General features: G+C 44.8%; 1 protein-coding gene across 3 annotated transcripts in view; it reads left to right on the top strand.

The window, feature by feature from the left end:
* Positions 1–21056, top strand: part of LOC112220605 (RING finger protein 44) — a 32131-nt gene that overhangs the window by 1243 nt on the left and 9832 nt on the right. Inside the window, exons 1-7 of one of the 3 annotated variants that reach the window (XM_042303549.1) lie at positions 4–99; positions 6944–7139; positions 7945–8176; positions 9305–9463; positions 13273–13449; positions 15116–15286; positions 19692–19810. In XM_042303549.1, coding sequence (XP_042159483.1) covers positions 7033–7139; positions 7945–8176; positions 9305–9463; positions 13273–13449; positions 15116–15286; positions 19692–19810 — 965 coding nt within the window. In that variant the 5' untranslated portion in view covers positions 4–99; positions 6944–7032. Of the gene's footprint in view, positions 1–3; positions 100–6943; positions 7140–7944; positions 8177–9304; positions 9464–13272; positions 13450–15115; positions 15287–19691; positions 19811–21056 lie in introns of those variants that run through there. The other 2 variants (XM_042303548.1, XM_042303550.1) reach the window with 2 other exon arrangements.

Genomic DNA, 21056 nt, shown 5'->3' with positions numbered 1-21056 from the left:
CACCATTCATTTTTCCCACACTTAAAATTAGGGCTGTGTTTTGCGTAGGCTTACCCTGGCGTGCCGTTTTGATAACTATGTAAATCTCTCTCGGACAAGGTGAGTTTTATCAATCAATATTTACTCTCGGATTCTAAAATTCAAATATTTTGCTCCATTTGTATTTATTTATTTTTGTTTTTACCTTTTATTTAACTAGGCAAGTCAGTTAATAACTCATTCTTATTTTCAATGACAGCCTAGGAACGGTGGGTTAACTGCCTGTTCAGGAGCAGATCAACAGGTTTTTACCTTGTCTATCTGTGATTGATGTTACTGACTACCTAGCAGGGTGTGCTAACATGACTACCTAGCGGGGTGTGCTAACATGACTACCTAGCAGGGTGTGCTAACATGACTACCTAGCGGGGTGTGCTAACATGACTAGCTAGCAGGGTGTGCTAACATGACTAGCTAGCAGGGTGTGCTAACATGACTAGCTAGCGGGGTGTGCTAACATGACTACCTAGCAGGGTGTGCTAACATGACTAGCTAGCAGGGTGTGCTAACATGACTAGCTAGCGGGGTGTGCTAACATGACTACCTAGCAAAATCAAATCAAATCAAATTTTATTTGTCACATACACATGGTTAGCAGATGTTAATGCGAGTGTAGCGAAATGCTTGTGCTTCTAGTTCCGACAATGCAGTAATAACGAGCAAGTAATCTAACTAACAATTCCAAAAAAAAAAAAAACTACTGTCTTATACACAGTGTAAGGGGATAAAGAATATGTACATAAGGATATATGAATGAGTGATGGTACAGAGCAGCATAGGCAAGATACAGTAGATGATATCGAGTACAGTATATACATATGAGATAAGTATGTAAACCAAGTGGCATAGTTAAAGTGGCTAGTGATACATGTATTACATAAGGATGCAGTCGATGATATAGAGTACAGTATCAACGTATGCATATGAGATGAACAATGTAGGGTAAGTAACATTATATAAGGTAGCATTGTTTAAAGTGGCTAGTGATATATTTACATAATTTCCCATCAATTCCCATGATTAAAGTGGCTGGAGTAGAGTCAGTGTCATTGACAGTGTGTTGGCAGTAGCCACTCAATGTTAGTGGTGGCTGTTTAACAGTCTGATGGCCTTGAGATAGAAGCTGTTTTTCAGTCTCTCGGTCCCAGCTTTGATGCACCTGTACTGACCTCGCCTTCTGGATGACAGCGGGGTGAACAGGCAGTGGCTCGGGTGGTTGATGTCCTTGATGATCTTTATGGCCTTCCTGTAGCATCGGGTGGTGTAGGTGTCCTGGAGGGCAGGTAGTTTGCCCCCGGTGATGCGTTGTGCAGACCTCACTACCCTCTGGAGAGCCTTACGGTTGAGGGCGGTGCAGTTGCCATACCAGGCGGTGATACAGCCCGCCAGGATGCTCTCGATTGTGCATCTGTAGAAGTTTGTGAGTGCTTTTGGTGACAAGCCGAATTTCTTCAGCCTCCTGAGGTTGAAGAGGCGCTGCTGCGCCTTCCTCACGATGCTGTCTGTGTGAGTGGACCAATTCAGTTTGTCTGTGATGTGTATGCCGAGGAACTTAAAACTTGCTACCCTCTCCACTACTGTTCCATCGATGTGGATGGGGGTGTTCCCTCTGCTGTTTCCTGAAGTCCACAATCATCTCCTTAGTTTTGTTGACGTTGAGTGTGAGGTTATTTTCCTGACACCACACTCCGAGGGCCCTCACCTCCTCCCTGTAGGCCGTCTCGTCGTTGTTGGTAATCAAGCCTACCACTGTTGTGTCGTCCGCAAACTTGATGATTGAGTTGGAGGCGTGCATGGCCACGCAGTCGTGGGTGAACAGGGAGTACAGGGGGGGCTCAGAACGCACCCTTGTGGGGCCCCAGTGTTGAGGATCAGCGGGGAGGAGATGTTGTTGCCTACCCTCACCACCTGGGGCGGCCCGTCAGGAAGTCCAGTACCCAGTTGCACAGGGCGGGGTCGAGACCCAGGGTCTCGAGCTTGATGACGAGCTTGGAGGGTACTATGGTGTTGAATGCCGAGCTGTAGTCGATGAACAGCATTCTCACATAGGTATTCCTCTTGTCCAGATGGGTTAGGGCAGTGTGCAGTGTGGTTGAGATTGCATCGTCTGTGGACCTATTTGGGCGGTAAGCAAATTGGAGTGGGTCAAGGGTGTCAGGTAGGGTGGAGGTGATATGGTCCTTGACTAGTCTCTCAAAGCACTTCATGATGACGGATGTGAGTGCTACGGGGCGGTAGTCGTTTAGCTCAGTTACCTTAGCTTTCTTGGGAACAGGAACAATGGTGGCCCTCTTGAAGCATGTGGGAACAGCAGACTGGTATAGGGATTGGTTGAATATGTCCGTAAACACACCGGCCAGCTGGTCTGCGCATGCTCTGAGGGCGCGGCTGGGGATGCCGTCTGGGCCTGCAGCCTTGCGAGGGTTAACACGTTTAAATGTCTTACTCACTTCGGCTGCAGTGAAGGAGAGACCGCATGATTCCGTTGCAGGCCGTGTCAGTGGCACTGTATTGTCCTCAAAGCGGGCAAAAAGTTATTTAGTCTGCCTGGGAGCAAGACATCCTGGTCCGTGACTGGGCTGGGTTTCTTCCTGTAGTCCGTGATTGATTGTAGACCCTGCCACATACCTCTTGTGTCTGAGCCGTTGAATTGAGATTCTACTTTGTCTCTGTACTGGCGCTTAGCTTGTTTGATAGCCTTGCGGAGGGAATAGCTGCACTGTTTGTATTCAGTCATGTTACCAGACACCTTGCCCTGATTAAAAGCAGTGGTTCGTGCCTTCAGTTTCACACGAATGCTGCCATCAATCCACGGTTTCTGGTTAGGGAATGTTTTAATCGTTGCTATGGGAACGACATCTTCAACGCACGTTCTAATGAACTCGCACACCGTATCAGCGTATTCGTCAATGTTGTTGTCTGACGCAATACGAAACATCTCCCAGTCCACGTGATGGAAGCAGTCTTGGAGTGTGGAGTCAGCTTGGTCGGACCAGCGTTGGACAGACCTCAGCGTGGGAGCTTCTTGTTTTAGTTTCTGTCTGTAGGCAGGGATCAACAAAATGGAGTCGTGGTCAGCTTTTCCGAAAGGGGGCGGGGCAGGGCCTTATATGCGTCGCGGAAGTTAGAGTAACAATGATCCAGGGTCTTTCCACCCCTGGTTGCGCAATCAATATGCTGATAAAATTTAGGGAGTCTTGTTTTCAGATTAGCCTTGTTAAAATCCCCAGCTACAATGAATGCAGCCTCCGGATAAATCGTTTCCAGTTTGCAGAGAGTTAAATAAAGTTCGTTCAGAGCCATCGATGTGTCTGCTTGGGGGGGATATATACGGCTGTGATTATAATCGAAGAGAATTCTCTTGGTAGATAAGGGGTGTGCTAACATGACTAGCTAGCAGGGTGTGCTAACATGACTACCTAGCAGGGTGTGCTAACATGACTAGCTAGCAGGGTGTGCTAACATGACTACCTAGCGGGGTGTGCTAACATGACTACCTAGCGGGGTGTGCTAACATGACTAGCTAGCGGGGTGTGCTAACATGACTAGCTAGCAGGGTGTGCTAACATGACTAGCTAGCGGGGTGTGCTAACATGACTAGCTAGCGGGGTGTGCTAACATGACTAGCTAGCGGGGTGTGCTAACATGACTAGCTAGCGGGGTGTGCTAACATGACTAGCTAGCGGGGTGTGCTAACATGACTACCTAGCGGGGTGTGCTAACATGACTAGCTAGCGGGGTGTGCTAACATGACTAGCTAGCAGGGTGTGCTAACATGACTAGCTAGCAGGGTGTGCTAACATGACTAGCTAGCAGGGTGTGCTAACATGACTAGCTAGCAGGGTGTGCTAACATGACTAGCTAGCAGAGTGTGCTAACATGACTACCTAGCGGGGTGTGCTAACATGACTAACTAGCAGGTTGTGCTAACATGACTAGCTAGCGGGGTGTGCTAACATGACTAGCTAGCGGGGTGTGCTAACATGACTAGCTAGCGGGGTGTGCTAACATGACTAGCTAGCGGGGTGTGCTAACATGACTACCTAGCGGGGTGTGCTAACATGACTAGCTAGCGGGGTGTGCTAACATGACTAGCTAGCAGGGTGTGCTAACATGACTAGCTAGCAGGGTGTGCTAACATGACTAGCTAGCAGGGTGTGCTAACATGACTAGCTAGCAGGGTGTGCTAACATGACTAGCTAGCGGAGTGTGCTAACATGACTACCTAGCGGGGTGTGCTAACATGACTAACTAGCAGGTTGTGCTAACATGACTAGCTAGCGGAGTGTGCTAACATGACTAGCTAGCGGAGTGTGCTAACATGACTAACTAGCAGGGTGTGCTAACATGACTAGCTAGCAATGAGTACTAGCAGATAGTAGCTCTGTGGGCCACATGTTTTTTTTTCTTTTAGGAAAATGTTCTACATCTTAAAGGTGCAGTCTCTATTGTACAACAGCGGATGAATTGTTGTTGCATCACCTTTAAAACAGCTCATATGTTTTTGCACATCATTTTATACACATAAATACGCTATAAAAGCATAAACACAGTATTTGAATATTACATTTCAATTTGTTAAAAACAATATAAACAACCATGAATAAAAGTACTTTTTCCTACATGTTACCTACATAACTCTACCTAAAATTTCCCAGGACATAGACGTATCTGATATTGGCAGAAAGCTTAAATTCTTGTTAATCTAAAGAATACCTTGCTATTGTTTGAAGAGAGTGCACAATTTTGAACATTGAAAGTTATTAATAAAAAAATTAGGCACATTTGGCCAGTCTTGATACAAAATTTGGAACAGACATGCAATAGTTCATTGGATCAGTCTAAAAATATATATGCACATGTACTGCTACCATCTAGTGGCCAAAATCTAAATTGCACCTGGGCTGGAATAATACATTATGGTCTTTCTCTTGCATTTAACAAAAAATACAAAATAACGTTTTTTATTACCAGATTTATTGTGTTATATTACCCTACATTCCTTTCAAGCTTCCACACAACTCAAAGTGTCTCCTTTCAAATGGAATATACATATCCTTGCTTCAGGGCCTGAGCTACAGGCAGTTAGATTTGGGAATGTCATTTTAGGCGAAAATTGGGGGGGGGAAAGGGCGGATCCTAAAGAGGTTTTCAAAGCTGTACCTAAGTTGAGTTGTTCCGCGTCAAAGTTGTGTCTGTGCCAGACCTAATATGTCTTTTTGGATTTGTATGTATTTGTGATCAATAATTCCTATCCCCAGCAGGATGTGAATCGTTTATTTGGGATATAATGTAGCTATAAAGCGTACTTGGTTTCGGCCTCGCCTACAGTTTGTGATTGGTGTTTTTAACACTGGGGCAGAAGAGGTGGCTTCATCAAAAACAACGCTGTCCAAGGCGATCCGTGACAATAACACGCGTGAAGGAAATGTGCCAATTACAATTTATCGTAATTAATCATTCTAAACGAAGCATTCATTAGAAGAAAATAAATCCTATACCAGCTTGTATTTCTTTAGGCTGATGGATGGACTATGCAATAACGTTAGATAGCTAACAGGCAATCCACTAACATAATACAGCCTGATAAAGTTATACAACCTCAGTCCGCGCATCCCTCGTCTTCTGAGTTGAGACTAAAGCAGGTTTGCTTAAGGTGTTTAGCTAGTTAAGCATTCTCAGTTAGCTAAAAGGAAAACAGAGAGGCTAGGCAGGTTAGCTATCACGCTAATCATGTTCCTATTGTGCATTTAACTATTGATAACTAGCGTATTTGCGAAATATTGATTTGAAAAGCTTGCTTCTTTTGTGCAACACGCACACTGCAAAAAAAGAAAAGTGGTTGACAGTGGACGGCTTTCTTGGCTTATTTCTTGGCTCCTGTGTCCATTGCAAAGCAATACCTTTGTGCTTTTTGAGGCTAAATGCGTTAACATCCAGCCATGCAACTGGAAATGAAAATACAAGTGTAACGTCTCATTAAAACGAGAAACAAATATGTTATTGCTATTTATTTAGCTAACTCCTCGTCCTTTGTTGTTGCTTTGTTTGTCCCTGAGCACATGGCTTTCCCTGTTTATGTTACAGCGCCCCCTATTTACGAATGTATGACTTAAATAGTCCGGCGAGTCTTTGGCTGCGTTTATACAGGCAGCCCGATGTGTTTTAATTTTCGTTTTACTTATAGATTTTTGGATCAATCAGATCATCTCTGAAAACATTTGTTGTGAATAAATCTGACGTGATTGGCCAAAGGACCAATTAGTGGAAAACATCAGATTTGGGCTACCTGTGTAAATACGTTGCACTTATAGCTCCATACAGTCAGTAGCTATACATTTGTCATTTAGCAGATGCTCTTATCCAGAGTGACTTAGTGTAGTATTTTTAGTTATTTTTTTGGTCTAAAAGAAAATGTTTTACATCTTAAAGGTGCAGTCAAAGTTGTGTTTTCCTGTGTTTTTTTTCTCGTAGTTTCATCCGCTGTTGTACAATAACACTGTAAAAGTGTGAAAACATTTGATCAGATGTTGTTTCCTGATATTTGCTGGTTGACAATGAAATCTGCACAGGACCTTCTAATCAGCAGGTTTGCATGGGCGGGAGTTTCAGGGTGACATCACCACATGTTAAATTGGTCAATAGACCAATTAACAAAGAGTTCCAAACCTCTCTGCCAATAACAGCTAGTTTTCAGTTTCCCCCTCCCAGACAGTCCTAGCTAAATTCTTGCTTGAGATAATTGGTATTTTTGCCGGCTTTTATTGGATATCTCTTACAGTAAGGTACTTAATTATTACCCAGAAATGATTTGATGTATAGACACACATTTCAAATCAACCTCTGTTTTGCGTATCCAGACTAGTGAGTGTTGTTGGGGAAGCTAATGGTGTTTTATTTTCAGGGTAAAGACAGAGGTTAGAGGGCACGTGCCTCCAGCACCCCTGCTCTCCTCTTCCAGAGTGTGACTCGTCGGGCCCCACGACGTCACCAATGCGACCATGGGAAATAGCAGTGACTAGGCGGCCACCGACAGCCCCCTTGAACCAGAGGAGGTTCCTAGGAGAGCCCTGCAACACCCCAGTGCACCTCAGGAGAAGGTGAATAAGTGCTTACTCCTTTAGTACTTTATGTGTTCCAAATGGCAACCCTATTCCCTATACAGTACACTACCCATAAAGCTCTGGTCAAAAGTAGTGCACTATTTAGGGAATAGGGAGACATTTGGAAAGCACCCACCCTCTTTTTAAAAACTTTTTTTTATTTAAAAAAGAAATTAACTGTCATCATGGGATAATGGGCCATCCATCCTGAGGTTTCCTGTATAGTGTGTTCTGGTCTACTACATAGGGTTTAGGAATCAATTGTGCTGTATTCAAGGACCAACTGCCCAGACAGCACTTCTCTGACTGTATTTAATAAACTACTGTCAGAGTTTACATGAACTGAAGAAAAGCAGAATTAACATTTGTTGAAAATATATATTTAAAAAAATGCATATACATTTGTATAAAGTGTTGTATCGAAAAAAATAATGTAAATTGTCTAAGTATATCCCAAACAGATCGTGTTGATTGTCTAAGTATATCCCAAACAGATCGTGTTGATTGTCTATGCATGGTATCCTTGATGTTTCATGGTATGCTTACTTGATGTTCCAGACCAAAAAAATACAGAAAGGCGACCACCATGTCTTTTGGATTCTAGCTGTTGTTTAGGGACCCCCCCCCCCCTTTAAACTTCTCTAACTTGTGATATTCATAAACATGTTTTAATGTCAAATAAATAACATTACATTAAAGACAATCTTAAGTATATCCTAAACAGATAATTGGATACACTTTTAATTTATTTTTAAATGCATGGTATGATGTTTTATGGGGTGCTACCTTGATGTTCCTGCAGCCCGCCAGTGAGACGACAGTGGGGGATTCGAGACCGACCGGTCGTACTGCACGACTCCTCGCTCCAGGATGAGAACTTCCACCACCCTCTCTTCTCCCAGCAACATCAGCAGGTTCTTTTAGATGAGGCCAGACAGTACAGCCACGCCAGTGCCCCGCCACGCATGCTCCACCCTGCCGCACACCCACCTCGGCATCAACAGACCCCCATCATGGTGGAGCTACACGACCAGGTGCGTAGGTACACACCGCTGTAGTAGTAGGGACCCTAATCCCTTTTGGGTCCCTGGTCAAAAGTACTGCACTTAATTATTTTTTATTTTTTTTAACCTTTATTTAACCAGGCAAGTCAGTTAAGAACAAATTCTTACTTTCAATGACGGCCTAGGAACAGTGGGTTAACTGGTCTAGGAACAGTGGGTTAACTGCCTGTTCAGGGGCAGAACGACAGATTTGTACCTTGTCAGCTCAGGGATTTGAACTTGCAACCTACCGGTTACTAGACCAACGCTCCAACCACTAGGCTACCCTGCCCCCCCTCCACTCTAACCACTAGGCTACCCTGCCCCCTCCACTCTAACCACTAGGCTACCCTGCCCCCTCCACTCTAACCACTAGGCTACCCTGCCCCCTCCACTCTAACCACTAGGCTACCCTGCCCCCTCCACTCTAACCACTAGGCTACCCTGCCCCCTCCACTCTAACCACTAGGCTACCCTGCCCCCTCCACTCTAACCACTAGGCTACCCTGCCCCCTCCACTCTAACCACTAGGCTACCCTGCCCCCCCACTCTAACCACTAGGCTACGCTGCCCCCTCCACTCTAACCACTAGGCTACCCTGCCGCCTCTCCACTCTAACCACTAGGCGACCCTGCCGCCCTCCACTCTAACCACTAGGCGACCCTGCCGCCCCTCCACTCTAACCACTAGGCGACCCTGCCGCCCCTCCACTCTAACCACTAGGCGACCCTGCCGGTACCATTTGGAACACAATGAAAATGAAAAGAGTGTACAACTTTCCTTTCATTACTTTCAGAGTGTATGTTGAACAAGGCAGTTAACCCACTTGTTCCCCGGTAGGACGTCATCGTAAATAACAATTTGTTCTTTAACTGACTTTCCTAGTTAAATAAAGGTTCAATTAAAATGTTGTGCTCTAGTGAATTAGAAATTCACACTGGTTTAAGATCTGGGCCAGTTGTGGGTTAATTATGCCGTTTGTTAGTCTCTATGACACTGTGAGCTTTGGAGGAAGAAAATACACAGAACAGTTTTCAAAATGAGATGTTTTTGTCTTTTGAAGTTGTTTGGAAAAGGGACTGAATCATTGTTTTCTCTCTTGCACTAATATTGCACCAGGGATCCGTTCCCACCTCTTACACTGTTACCACGGTGACGACGCACGGTTTTCCCATCCACACCGGGCAACCTCTCCCAGGGTGCAACAGTCAGCAGCTCCCAGCATGCTCGGTAATGTTCAGCGGACAGCTCTCTCTGCTCTGCTGCCTTCCTCCTCCTGTGAGTTTGAAAAGGAAGAGCTGGAATGTCAGTGACGTCCATGTCAGCAACGCACCATACCCACTGTTAACACACCACTTCCTACTGTTAACACACCACTTCCTACTGTTAACACACCACTTCCTACTGTTAACACACCACTTCCTACTGTTAACACACCACTTCCTACTGTTAACACACCACTTCCTACTGTTAACACACCACTTCCTACTGTTAACACACCACTTCCTACTGTTAACACACCACTTCCTACTGTTAACACACCATACCCACTGTTAACACACCACTTCCTACTGTTAACACACCACTTCCTACTGTTAACACACCACTTCCTACTGTTAACACACCACTTCCTACTGTTAACACACCACTTCCTACTGTTAACACACCACTTCCTACTGTTAACACACCACTTCCTACTGTTAACACACCACTTCCTACTGTTAACACACCACTTCCTACTGTTAACACACCACTTCCTACTGTTAACACACCACTTCCTACTGTTAACACACCACTTCCTACTGTTAACACACCACTTCCTACTGTTAACACACCTCTTCCTACTGTTAACACACCACTTCCTACTGTTAACACACCACTTCCTACTGTTAACACACCACTTCCTACTGTTAACACACCACTTCCTACTGTTAACACACCACTTCCTACTGTTAACACACCACTTCCTACTGTTAACACACCACTTCCTACTGTTAACACACCACTTCCTACTGTTAACACACCACTTCCTACTGTTAACACACCACTTCCTACTGTTAACACACCACTTCCTACTGTTAACACACCACTTCCTACTGTTAACACACCACTTCCTACTGTTAACACACCACTTCCTACTGTTAACACACCACTTCCTACTGTTAACACACCACTTCCTACTGTTAACACACCTCTTCCTACGCACCATACCCACTGTTAACACACCACTTCCTACTGTTAACACACCACTTCCTACTGTTAACACACCTCTTCCTACGCACCATACCCACTGTTAACACACCTCTTCCTATGCACCATACCCACTGTTAACACACCACTTCCTACTGTTAACACACCTCTTCCTACGCACCATACCCACTGTTATCACACCTCTTCCAACGCACCATACCTACTGTTAACACACCTCTTCCTACGCACCATACCCACTGTTAACACACCTCTTCCTACGCACCATACCCACTGTTAACACACCTCTTCCTACGCACCATACCCACTGTTAACACACCTCTTCCTACGCACCATACCCACTGTTAACACACCTCTTCCTACGCACCATACCCACTGTTAACACACCTCTTCCTACGCACCATACCCACTGTTAACACACCATACCCACTGTTAACACACCTCTTCCTACGCACCATACCCACTGTTAACACACCTCTTCCCACTGTTATCACACCTCTTCCTACTGTTAACACACCTCTTCCTACGCACCATACCCACTGTTGATACACCTCTTCCTACTGTTAACACACCTCTTCCTACGCACCATACCCACTGTTAACACACCTCTTCCTACACACCATACCCACTGTTAACACACCTCTTCCTACGCACCATACCCACTGTTAACACACCTCTTCCTACACACCATACCCACTGTTAACACACCTCTTCCTACGCACCATACCCATTCCAGCCACACTAGCTAGCATACCTCAGCAACCCATCATACCACGACCAACACACCATACCACTACCAACACACCATACCACTACCAACCAAGGGTTGGAACTGGTTCAGGGGGAACAGAACCCAAATCAAAAACAAAAGTGATCTAAACTGTTCCGGAACAGAACTGTTATTTTAAAAGCATGGGAACTGGTTAATAACAATTTCTTTAGTCCCACAAAAATCACAAACAAAGAGTCTATGCAAATCCCTCTGTCACTCAGAAACTTAATCCAGTGCCTGCTAGCTGGAAATCTGCCAATGTGTGTGTGTTTAGGCTACCTGCTCCTCCCCTCTGAAGTGTAGGTTACTGTAGCCCCTCCCCCTCTGAAGCGTAGCTTACTGTAGTCTACTGACGACGTTAGAGGCGTAATTCAGAAATTAGGGAGATATGTTTAATTAGATAATAATGGATTTGCTTTAGTATATTAACTAACATCACATTTCACGTTGGATTTATTAACTTCAAGAAGGTAGGATGTGTTTTAAATTCTAGTGCTGCTCTGCACCCATAAGCTTGTTAGCTAGCTAGCTTCTCTGGTCCAACGTTAAACCAACTCGGAAATTCAAAAGATATTCAAAGTTTCTCCATAGAAGCCACTCCTCCCTAGGTATAATTGTGTGGGCCTAATTCAGATAATGATGTCATAACAAGATGCCCAGCGCTTCAAGGCAAGCTTCCTCCATCCTCTCTCGCTCTCTCCTTACAGTTGCATCTCGCGCACTACACTGTGACTGTCAGCACAGTGTGCGTTTTATCTTTCATTATGATTAAATCTGTTACGGCAGAATACAATGTGTTCTTACCGACTAAATTCCTTACCCACTCCACAGCAAGCTGTTCTAAGTCATTTAATGTAGAGCTAAATGTTAAAATATATATATATATATATATTTCAGTTTTAAAAATGAAGAGAAAAGAACGATATAAACCAGTACTTTTTTGTGGTTTCAAACCGGTTCAGAACTTTATTTTGCTGGAACGAAACAAAAAAAATAATGCTTCTGTGCAGATTGGAAAATCATTTTGGTTCCAACCCCTTCTACCAACACATCACCATTCAACTACCAACACACCACCATTCAACTACCAACACACCACCATTCAACTACCGACACACCACCATTCAACTACCGACACACCACCATTCAACTACCGACACACCACCATTCAACTACCGACACACCACCATTCAACTACCGACACACCACCATTCAACTACCGACACACCACCATTCAACTACCTACCGACACACCACCATTCAACTACCTACCGACACACCACCATTCAACTACCGGCCGACACACCACCATTCAACTACCGGCCGACACACCACCATTCAACTACCGGCCGACACACCACCATTCAACTACCGGCCGACACACCACCATTCAACTACCGACCGACACACCACCATTCAACTACCGACCGACACACCACCATTCAACTACCGACCGACACACCACCATTCAACTACCGACCGACACACCACCATTCAACTACCGACCGACACACCACCATTCAACTACCGACCGACACACCACCATTCAACTACCGGCCGACACACCACCATTCAACTACCGGCCGACACACCACCATTCAACTACCGGCCGACACACCACCATTCAACTACCGGCCGACACACCACCATTCAACTACCGGCCGACACACCACCATTCAACTACCGGCCGACACACCACACCATTCAACTGCCGACACACCACCATTCAACTACCGACACACCACACCATACCACTTCAGTTGTGTTCACTGTCGTTGTAGCACCCGTACCGACACTGCTTCTTTTTTAAGCTGTTTAGCAGCATGATATTTGGTAATATTCTTGACATCATCTGAGCTATGGACATATTTCACTCTTGTTCGTGTAGCGTAAGAATTGTCCGTGGTTGGCTGGTAATACCCCTCGATTACAGATAGCTTTTAATCCATCGATTATTATTTGTATTCTGCTTTGATTTATGTAGAATTGGTTTCTTGAGGTACGGCCCTGCCAGTCTTATTCTGTATGGTGAACCATCGTTCGTTATTACAATTTTTGTTATTAACAGTGTGTTCTGTCTGGTTTTTTCTCTTCTCTATTTTTCTAGCTCATCCAAGCCTGTACAATGCAGCATTTGCCAGTGTCTTACCAAGCTTTCCCACCCTTGATCTCCAGCGAACATTTTATATTGCACCCCAACCCCCCGGGGCCCCCACCCCACCAGCCTCCTCACCTTACTCCTCTCAGCCAGTTCCTCCCTCTCCAGAGGCAGCACCCACGCATGGTGAGTACCCCTCCGTCTGAGTCCCAAATGGCTCCCTCCACCCTATTTAGTGCACTACTTTAGACCAGGACCCTATTCCCTACATAGTGCACTACTTTAGACCAGGACCCTATTCCCTACATAGTGCACTACTTTAGACCATGGCCCTATTCCCTATATAGTGCACTACTTTAGACCATGGCCCTATTCCCTATATAGTGCACTACTTTAGACCAGAGACCTATTCCCTACATAGTGCACTACTTTAGACCAGAGACCTATTCCCTACATAGTGCACGACTTTAGACCAGAGCCCTATTACCTACATAGTGCACGACTTTAGACCAGAGCCCTATTACCTATATAGTGCACTACTTTAGACCAGGGCCCTATTCCCTACATAGTGCACTACTTTAGACCAGAGACCTATTCCCTACATAGTGCACTACTTTAGACCAGGACCCTATTCCCTACATAGTGCACTACTTTAGACCATGGCCCTATTCCCTATATAGTGCACTACTTTAGACCAGAGACCTATTCCCTACATAGTGCACTACTTTAGACCAGCGACCTATTCCCTACATAGTGCACTACTTTAGACCAGCGACCTATTCCCTACATAGTGCACGACTTTAGACCAGAGACCTATTACCTACATAGTGCACGACTTTAGACCAGAGCCCTATTACCTACATAGTGCACTACTTTAGACCAGGGCCCTATTCCCTATATAGTGCACTACTTTAGACCAGGGCCCTATTCCCTATATAGTGCACTACTTTAGACCAGGGCCCTATTCCCTACATAGTGCACTACTTTAGACCAGGGCCCTATTACCTACATAGTGCACTACTTTAGACCAGGGCCCTATTACCTACATAGTGCACTACTTTAGACCAGAGCCCTATTCCCTACATAGTGCACTACTTTAGACCAGAGCCCTATTCCCTACATAGTGCACTACTTTAGACCAGGGCCCTATTCCCTATATAGTGAACTACTTTAGACCAGGGCCCTATTCCCTATATAGTGAACTACTTTAGACCAGGACCCTATGTGGGGTACAGAGATGTGGTAGTCATCATGAACACAGTGAGTCCATGTAACTGTGACTCATTAAGACATTTACTCCTGAACTTATTTAAGCTTGCCATAAGACTCAAGACATTTCAACTTTTCATTTGTAATTATTATTATTTTTGTCTTCTAAAAACATAATTCCACATTTTATGGGGTATTGTGTGTAGTCCAGTGACACTAAATCTCAATTTAATAAATGTTTAATTCTGTCTGTAACACATTTGGGGGGGAAAAGTCAAAGGGGGTTTGAATACTTCCTGAAGGCACTGTATGTCCATTACAATGTATACATACTTTATATCAGGTTGTAGATGTTCAAGAGTGGCCTGGAGAGTTTTTCAACCCCAAATAGTATATTTCTTTTTTTTAACCTCCCGGAGGTTGTAGTTTGCCTGATGTAGGGAGTGGAGTGGCATATAGGACGAAATCATGTCCGTTATGAATAACATTGGAATAACGCCTCGTCATCCACACACAGTAGTTGATCCACATAAATAAAACAAAAAGTGATTAGTCGCCTAGGATTTAGTTAGAATGTGTATATAAAACCCATCACTGACTGTTTTAGTTCTCTCTCTCACTCCCTCCCTTTCCCCTCGGCCAGCCTCTCCAGAGGGTAGAGAATGAAGTGGACCTCAGGGGGGACCAGCATCCATTAGGAACGTTCTCTTACCCCGCCTCGAGCCTCCACCACCCATCAGCGCTGCCTCCCTCTGTCCCCCTCCAGTACCTCCCTCAGGAGCCTCTGCACCAAGAGATGCCCTCCTTCTCAGTGGTAAGACTATTACCTCAACCTGCCCTCCCCCAGTGGTAAGACTATTACCTCAACCTGCCCTCCCCATTGGTAAGACTATTACCTCAACCTGCCCTCCCCAGTGGTAAGACTATTACCTCAACCTGCCCTCCCCCAGTGGTAAGACTATTACCTCAACCTGCCCTCCCCCAGTGGTAAGACTATTACCTCAACCTGCCCTCCCCAGTGGTAAGACTATTACCTCAACCTGCCCTCCCCAGTGGTAAGACTTTACCTCACACCTGCCCTCCCCAGTGGTAAGACTATTACCTCAACCTGCCCTCCCCAGTGGTAAGACTTTACCTCAACCTGCCCTCCCCAGTGGTAAGACTATTACCTCAACCTGCCCTCCCCCAGTGGTAAGACTTTACCTCAACCTGCCCTCCCCCAGTGGTAAGACTATTACCTCAACCTGCCCTCCCCAGTGGTAAGACTTTACCTCAACCTGCCCTCCCCAGTGGTAAGACTTTACCTCCCACCTGCCCTCCCCCAGTGGTAAGACTATTACCTCAACCTGCCCTCCCCAGTGGTAAGACTTTACCTCAACCTGCCCTCCCCAGTGGTAAGACTTTACCTCAACCTGCCCTCCCCAGTGGTAAGACTATTACCTCAACCTGCCCTCCCCAGTGGTAAGACTATTACCTCACACCTGCCCTCCCCAGTGGTAAGACTATTACCTCAACCTGCCCTCCCCAGTGGTAAGACTATTACCTCAACCTGCCCTCCCCCAGTGGTAAGACTATTACCTCAACCTGCCCTCCCCCAGTGGTAAGACTATTACCTCAACCTGCCCTCCCCAGTGGTAAGACTATTACCTCAACCTGCCCTCCCCAGTGGTAAGACTATTACCTCAACCTGCCCTCCCCCAGTGGTAAGACTATTACCTCCCACCTGCCCTCCCCCAGTGGTAAGACTTTACCTCAACCTGCCCTCCCCAGTGGTAAGACTATTACCTCAACCTGCCCTCCCCAGTAGTAAGACTTTACCTCCCACCTGCCCTCCCCCAGTGGTAAGACTTTACCTCAACCTGCCCTCCCCAGTAGTAAGACTTTACCTCACAGAGCTAGCTCGTATCTGTGTGTTAGTTAAGAGACCTTTCTAATGTCCAGAAAAGCACTAATCAAAACTCCCAGGTGGAAGAAAATGAAAATAGCTTTGCTTGGACATTTTGTTTTTAGACATTTTGGAAGTACATCCTGGTATTTTTACGTTGTTACAGGGATACTTGGGGATTTTGGCAGTGTGGTCCTTTTATCTTCTTCCCCAGAGTCTGATGAACTTGTGGATACCATTGTTATGTCTCTGTGTCCAGTATGAAGGAAGTTAGAGGTACATATTAGTGCTGAGCGATTAACAAATGACTATTTATTTATTTATTTATGTATTTATTTATTTTCTTCCAGTTATTAAACAGCTAATTGACAATGTCGGTTCAATTACTTGAATTCCCTTTAGCAGATTGTTTGTTGTTGTGAGCCTCATGCCCCTTTTTCTAGAGATAAAATCAAATCATTCACAAGAAGACAGACTATACTACATGTTCAAAAGTATGTGGACATCCCTTCAAATTAGTGGATTTAGCTATTTCAGTCACACCCGTTGCTGACCGGTGTATAAAATCGAGTACACAGCCATGCAATCTCCATGGACAAACATTGTCAGTAGAATGGCCTTACTGAAGAGCTCAGTGACTTTCAATGTGTCATTGTTACCTTTCCAACCAGTCAGTTCGTCAAATTTCTGCCCTGCTAGAGCTTCCCCGGTCAACTGTAAGTGCTGTTATTGTGAAGTGGAAACGTCTAGGAGAAACAACGGCTCAGACACAAAGTTGTAGGCCACACAAGCTCGCAGAACCCAAGAATTGTTCGTCAGGAGCTTAATTAAATGGGTTTCCATGGCAGAGCAGCTGCACACAAGCCTAAGATTCCCATGTGCAATGCCAAGCATCGGCTGGAGTGATGTAAAGCTCTGGAGCAGTGAAAATGCTTTATCTGGAGTGATGAATCACCATCTGGCAGTCCATCTGGCAGTCCATCTGGCAGTCCAATGGACAGATCTGGGTTTGGTGGATGCCAGGAGAACGCTACCTGTTCGAATATATAGTGCCAACTGTAATGTTTGGTGGAGGAGGAATAATGGTCTGGGGCTGTTTTTCATGGTTCAGACCCCATAGATCCAGTGAAAGGAAATCTTAACGCTACAGCATACAATGACATTCTAGATGATTCTGTGCTTCCAACTTTGTGGCAACAGTTTGGGGAAGGCCTTTTCCTGTTTCAGCATGACAATACCCCCCCCGTGCACAAAGCGAGGTCCATACAGAAATGGTTTGTTCGAGATCGGTGTGGAAGAACTTGACTGACCTGCACTAAGCCCTGACCTCAACCCCATCGATCTTCTTTGGGATGAATTGGAACTCCAACTGCGAGCCAGGCCTTATCGACCCAACCTCCGTGCCCGACCTCACTAGTGCAGTAAAGGGGGGACCAACTCCATATTAATGACCATGAATGAGATGTGGGGCGAGCAGTAGTGTATGTGGGACGCTGGGCTGAAGGGAGTTGTAGTTTTCATTAAACAAATATTCAATCTACCCACATAAACGCGGGAATGAACTACAATGACCGTAATCCATTGCAGCATTTTTTTTTCAGGCTCTGAGACGGATCGGAGAGTAAGAGGTGAAGCAAGAGGTTTCACTCTCACCAAAATCAGTCCAAATAAGCCCAATGCGTTACTATGGGCTTATTTTGGGACAACGACTCCCATTGTTAAGGCATAGACACGAGCATCTCATCATTGTATACAGATCTCTGGAAGGATAAACTTTTAGGCCTGCTATGTTAGGTTAGATACACACGGGACCGTATAAGAGAGGAATGTACACAACACAATGACGAGAGGGGCAGAGACACTTCATGAAAGTGTACCTTATCTACTTTGAAGAACTAGTGAAATGATTTTAGTTAGCCAGCTCTGCAGTAGGCAGAATAGAATGACTGAAGACATTTGTCTGGCTGACTTCTACTGAGTAGAGATGAGGTGATCACTTTTTAAGGAATGAAAAATAATAGTAATAAAATAAAACTAAGTTGTATACACAACTGAAATATATATATATATATAATATATAATAATATAATATAATTTTTCTATTGATGTTGACAGAGACGATGGAATATTTTTGTTGTGTTGTTTTGGCAATTGAATGTTCACTGTTTCTGACTTTCCATTTTTAAAAAGCTTTAAAATCATTGGAACATGTTTTATTTCATAATAAATTAATTAAAAAATTTCATGTTGAAAAATAACAATCAAAAATTGAAAACCGTGATTTTTATTTTTTAGTAAACGAACAGAAACCAAACCGACTAGTCAATAGGCTCTAAAGGTCATTAGCCTCTTTTATTTATTTATTTTATTTAACTAGGCAAGTCAGTTAAGAACAAATTCTTATTTTCAATGACAGCCTAGGAACAGTGCGTTAACTGCCTGTTCAGGGGCAGAACGACAGAGTTTTACCTTGTCAGCTCGGGGATTTGAACTTGCAACCTTTCGGTTACTAGTCCAACACTCTAACCACTAGGCTACCCTGCCGCCTGAATGGGTTAACCCTTTACTGTGGTAAGACCTCATGTCTTCACTATACACAGTTAGCGAACATAGAGCTATCTAGCCATAACCCTTTACTGTGGTAAGACCTCATGTCTTCACTATACACAGTTAGCGAACATAGAGCTATCTAGCCATAATCCTTTACTGTGGTAGGACTCTAACCAGCTCAGCCTGACCCTTCTGAGTGGTCAGACTCTAACCAGCTCAGCCTGACCCTTCTGAGTGGTCAGACTCTAACCAGCTCAGCCTGACCCTTCTGAGTGGTCAGACTCTAACCAGCTCAGCCTGACCCTTCCCAGTGGTCAGACTCTAACCAGCTCAGCCTGACCCTTCCCAGTGGTCAGACTCTAACCAGCTCAGCCTGACCCTTCTGAGTGGTCAGACTCTAACCAGCTCAGCCTGACCCTTCCGAGTGGTCAGACTCTAACCAGCTCAGCCTGACCCTTCTGAGTGGTCAGACTCTAACCAGCTCAGCCTGACCCTTCTGAGTGGTCAGACTCTAACCAGCTCAGCCTGACCCTTCCCAGTGGTCAGACTCTAACCAGCTCAGCCTGACCCTTCCCAGTGGTCAGACTCTAACCAGCTCAGCCTGACCCTTCTGAGTGGTCAGAATCTAACCAGCTCAGCCTGACCCTTCCCAGTGGTCAGACTCTAGATTGTAGAACTAGCTAAATCAACAGAGCTGGGGTAATCACCATTTTAAATAACCAGTCACTTCCATAGTTCACCACCACCATGTTAACAGCTACATGTCTGTCTGTCTCCTGGTCAGCCATACCCCCACATGCTGCCGCGACGTGTCAGTGGTCACAGGTACCGGTTACAGCAGCCCCTGCCCCCGCCGCCTCCGCCGCCACCACCCTACTACCCAGGCTTCCTGCCCTACTTCCTGTGAGTATGGAATCAAAAAAAAAGAACGTAATGATACACATACGCTTTTCATTGACTCAAGAGTCATTCAGGCCTTACAATCGTACCACCTTTCAACGTGAGGTGTATACTGTACACTCAGATAACAGTTATATTTCATATTTATTACCACTTCAACAATAAATGGCCTTTTTCCACATCCCAAGTTTCATGTCCCCATTTGGTCATCTAACCCGTCTTTATGCTGCTGCTACTCTCTGTTTATTATCATCTAACCCGTCTTTACGCTGCTGCTACTCTCTGTTTATTATCATCTAACCCGTCTTTACGCTGCTGCTACTCTCTGTTTATTATCATCTAACCCGTCTTTACGCTGCTGCTACTCTCTGTTTATTATCATCTAACCCTCTTTACGCTGCTTTCTCTGTTTATTATCATCTAACCCGTCTTTACGCTGCTACTACTCTGTTTATTATCATCTAACCCGTCTTTACGCTGCTACTACTCTGTTTATTATCATCTAACCCGTCTTTACGCTGCTACTACTCTGTTTATTATCATCTAACCCGTCTTTACGCTGCTACTACTCTGTTTATTATCATCTAACCCGTCTATTTATCGTCTTTACGCTGCTACTACTCTGTTTATTATCATCTGCTGCTGCTACTACTCTGTTTATTATCATCTAACCCGTCTTTATGCTGCTACTACTCTGTTTATTATCATCTAACCCGTCTTTATGCTGCTACTACTCTGTTTATTATCATCTAACCCGTCTTTATGCTGCTACTACTCTGTTTATTATCATCTAACCCGTCTTTATGCTGCTACTACTCTGTTTATTATCATCTAACCCGTCTTTATGCTGCTACTACTCTGTTTATTATCATCTAACCCGTCTTTACGCTGCTACTACTCTGTTTATTATCATCTAACCCGTCTTTACGCTGCTACTACTCTGTTTATTATCATCTAACCCGTCTTTACGCTGCTACTACTCTGTTTATTATCATCTAACCCGTCTTTATGCTGCTGCTACTCTCTGTTTATTATCATCTAAACCTTTACGCTGCTACTACTCTCTGTTTTATCGCTTTTTGCTGCTACTACTCTCTGTTTATTATCATCTAACCCGTCTTTACGCTGCTGCTACTCTCTGTTTATTATCATCTAACCCGTCTTTACGCTGCTGCTACTCTCTGTTTATTATCATCTAACCCGTCTTTACGCTGCTGCTACTCTCTGTTTATTATCATCTAACCCGTCT

The sequence above is a fragment of the Oncorhynchus tshawytscha genome, linkage group LG21 (assembly GCF_018296145.1).
Source record: "Oncorhynchus tshawytscha isolate Ot180627B linkage group LG21, Otsh_v2.0, whole genome shotgun sequence".
Lineage (NCBI taxonomy): Eukaryota > Metazoa > Chordata > Actinopteri > Salmoniformes > Salmonidae > Oncorhynchus > Oncorhynchus tshawytscha.
This window is presented reverse-complemented; position numbering and strand designations above follow the sequence as displayed.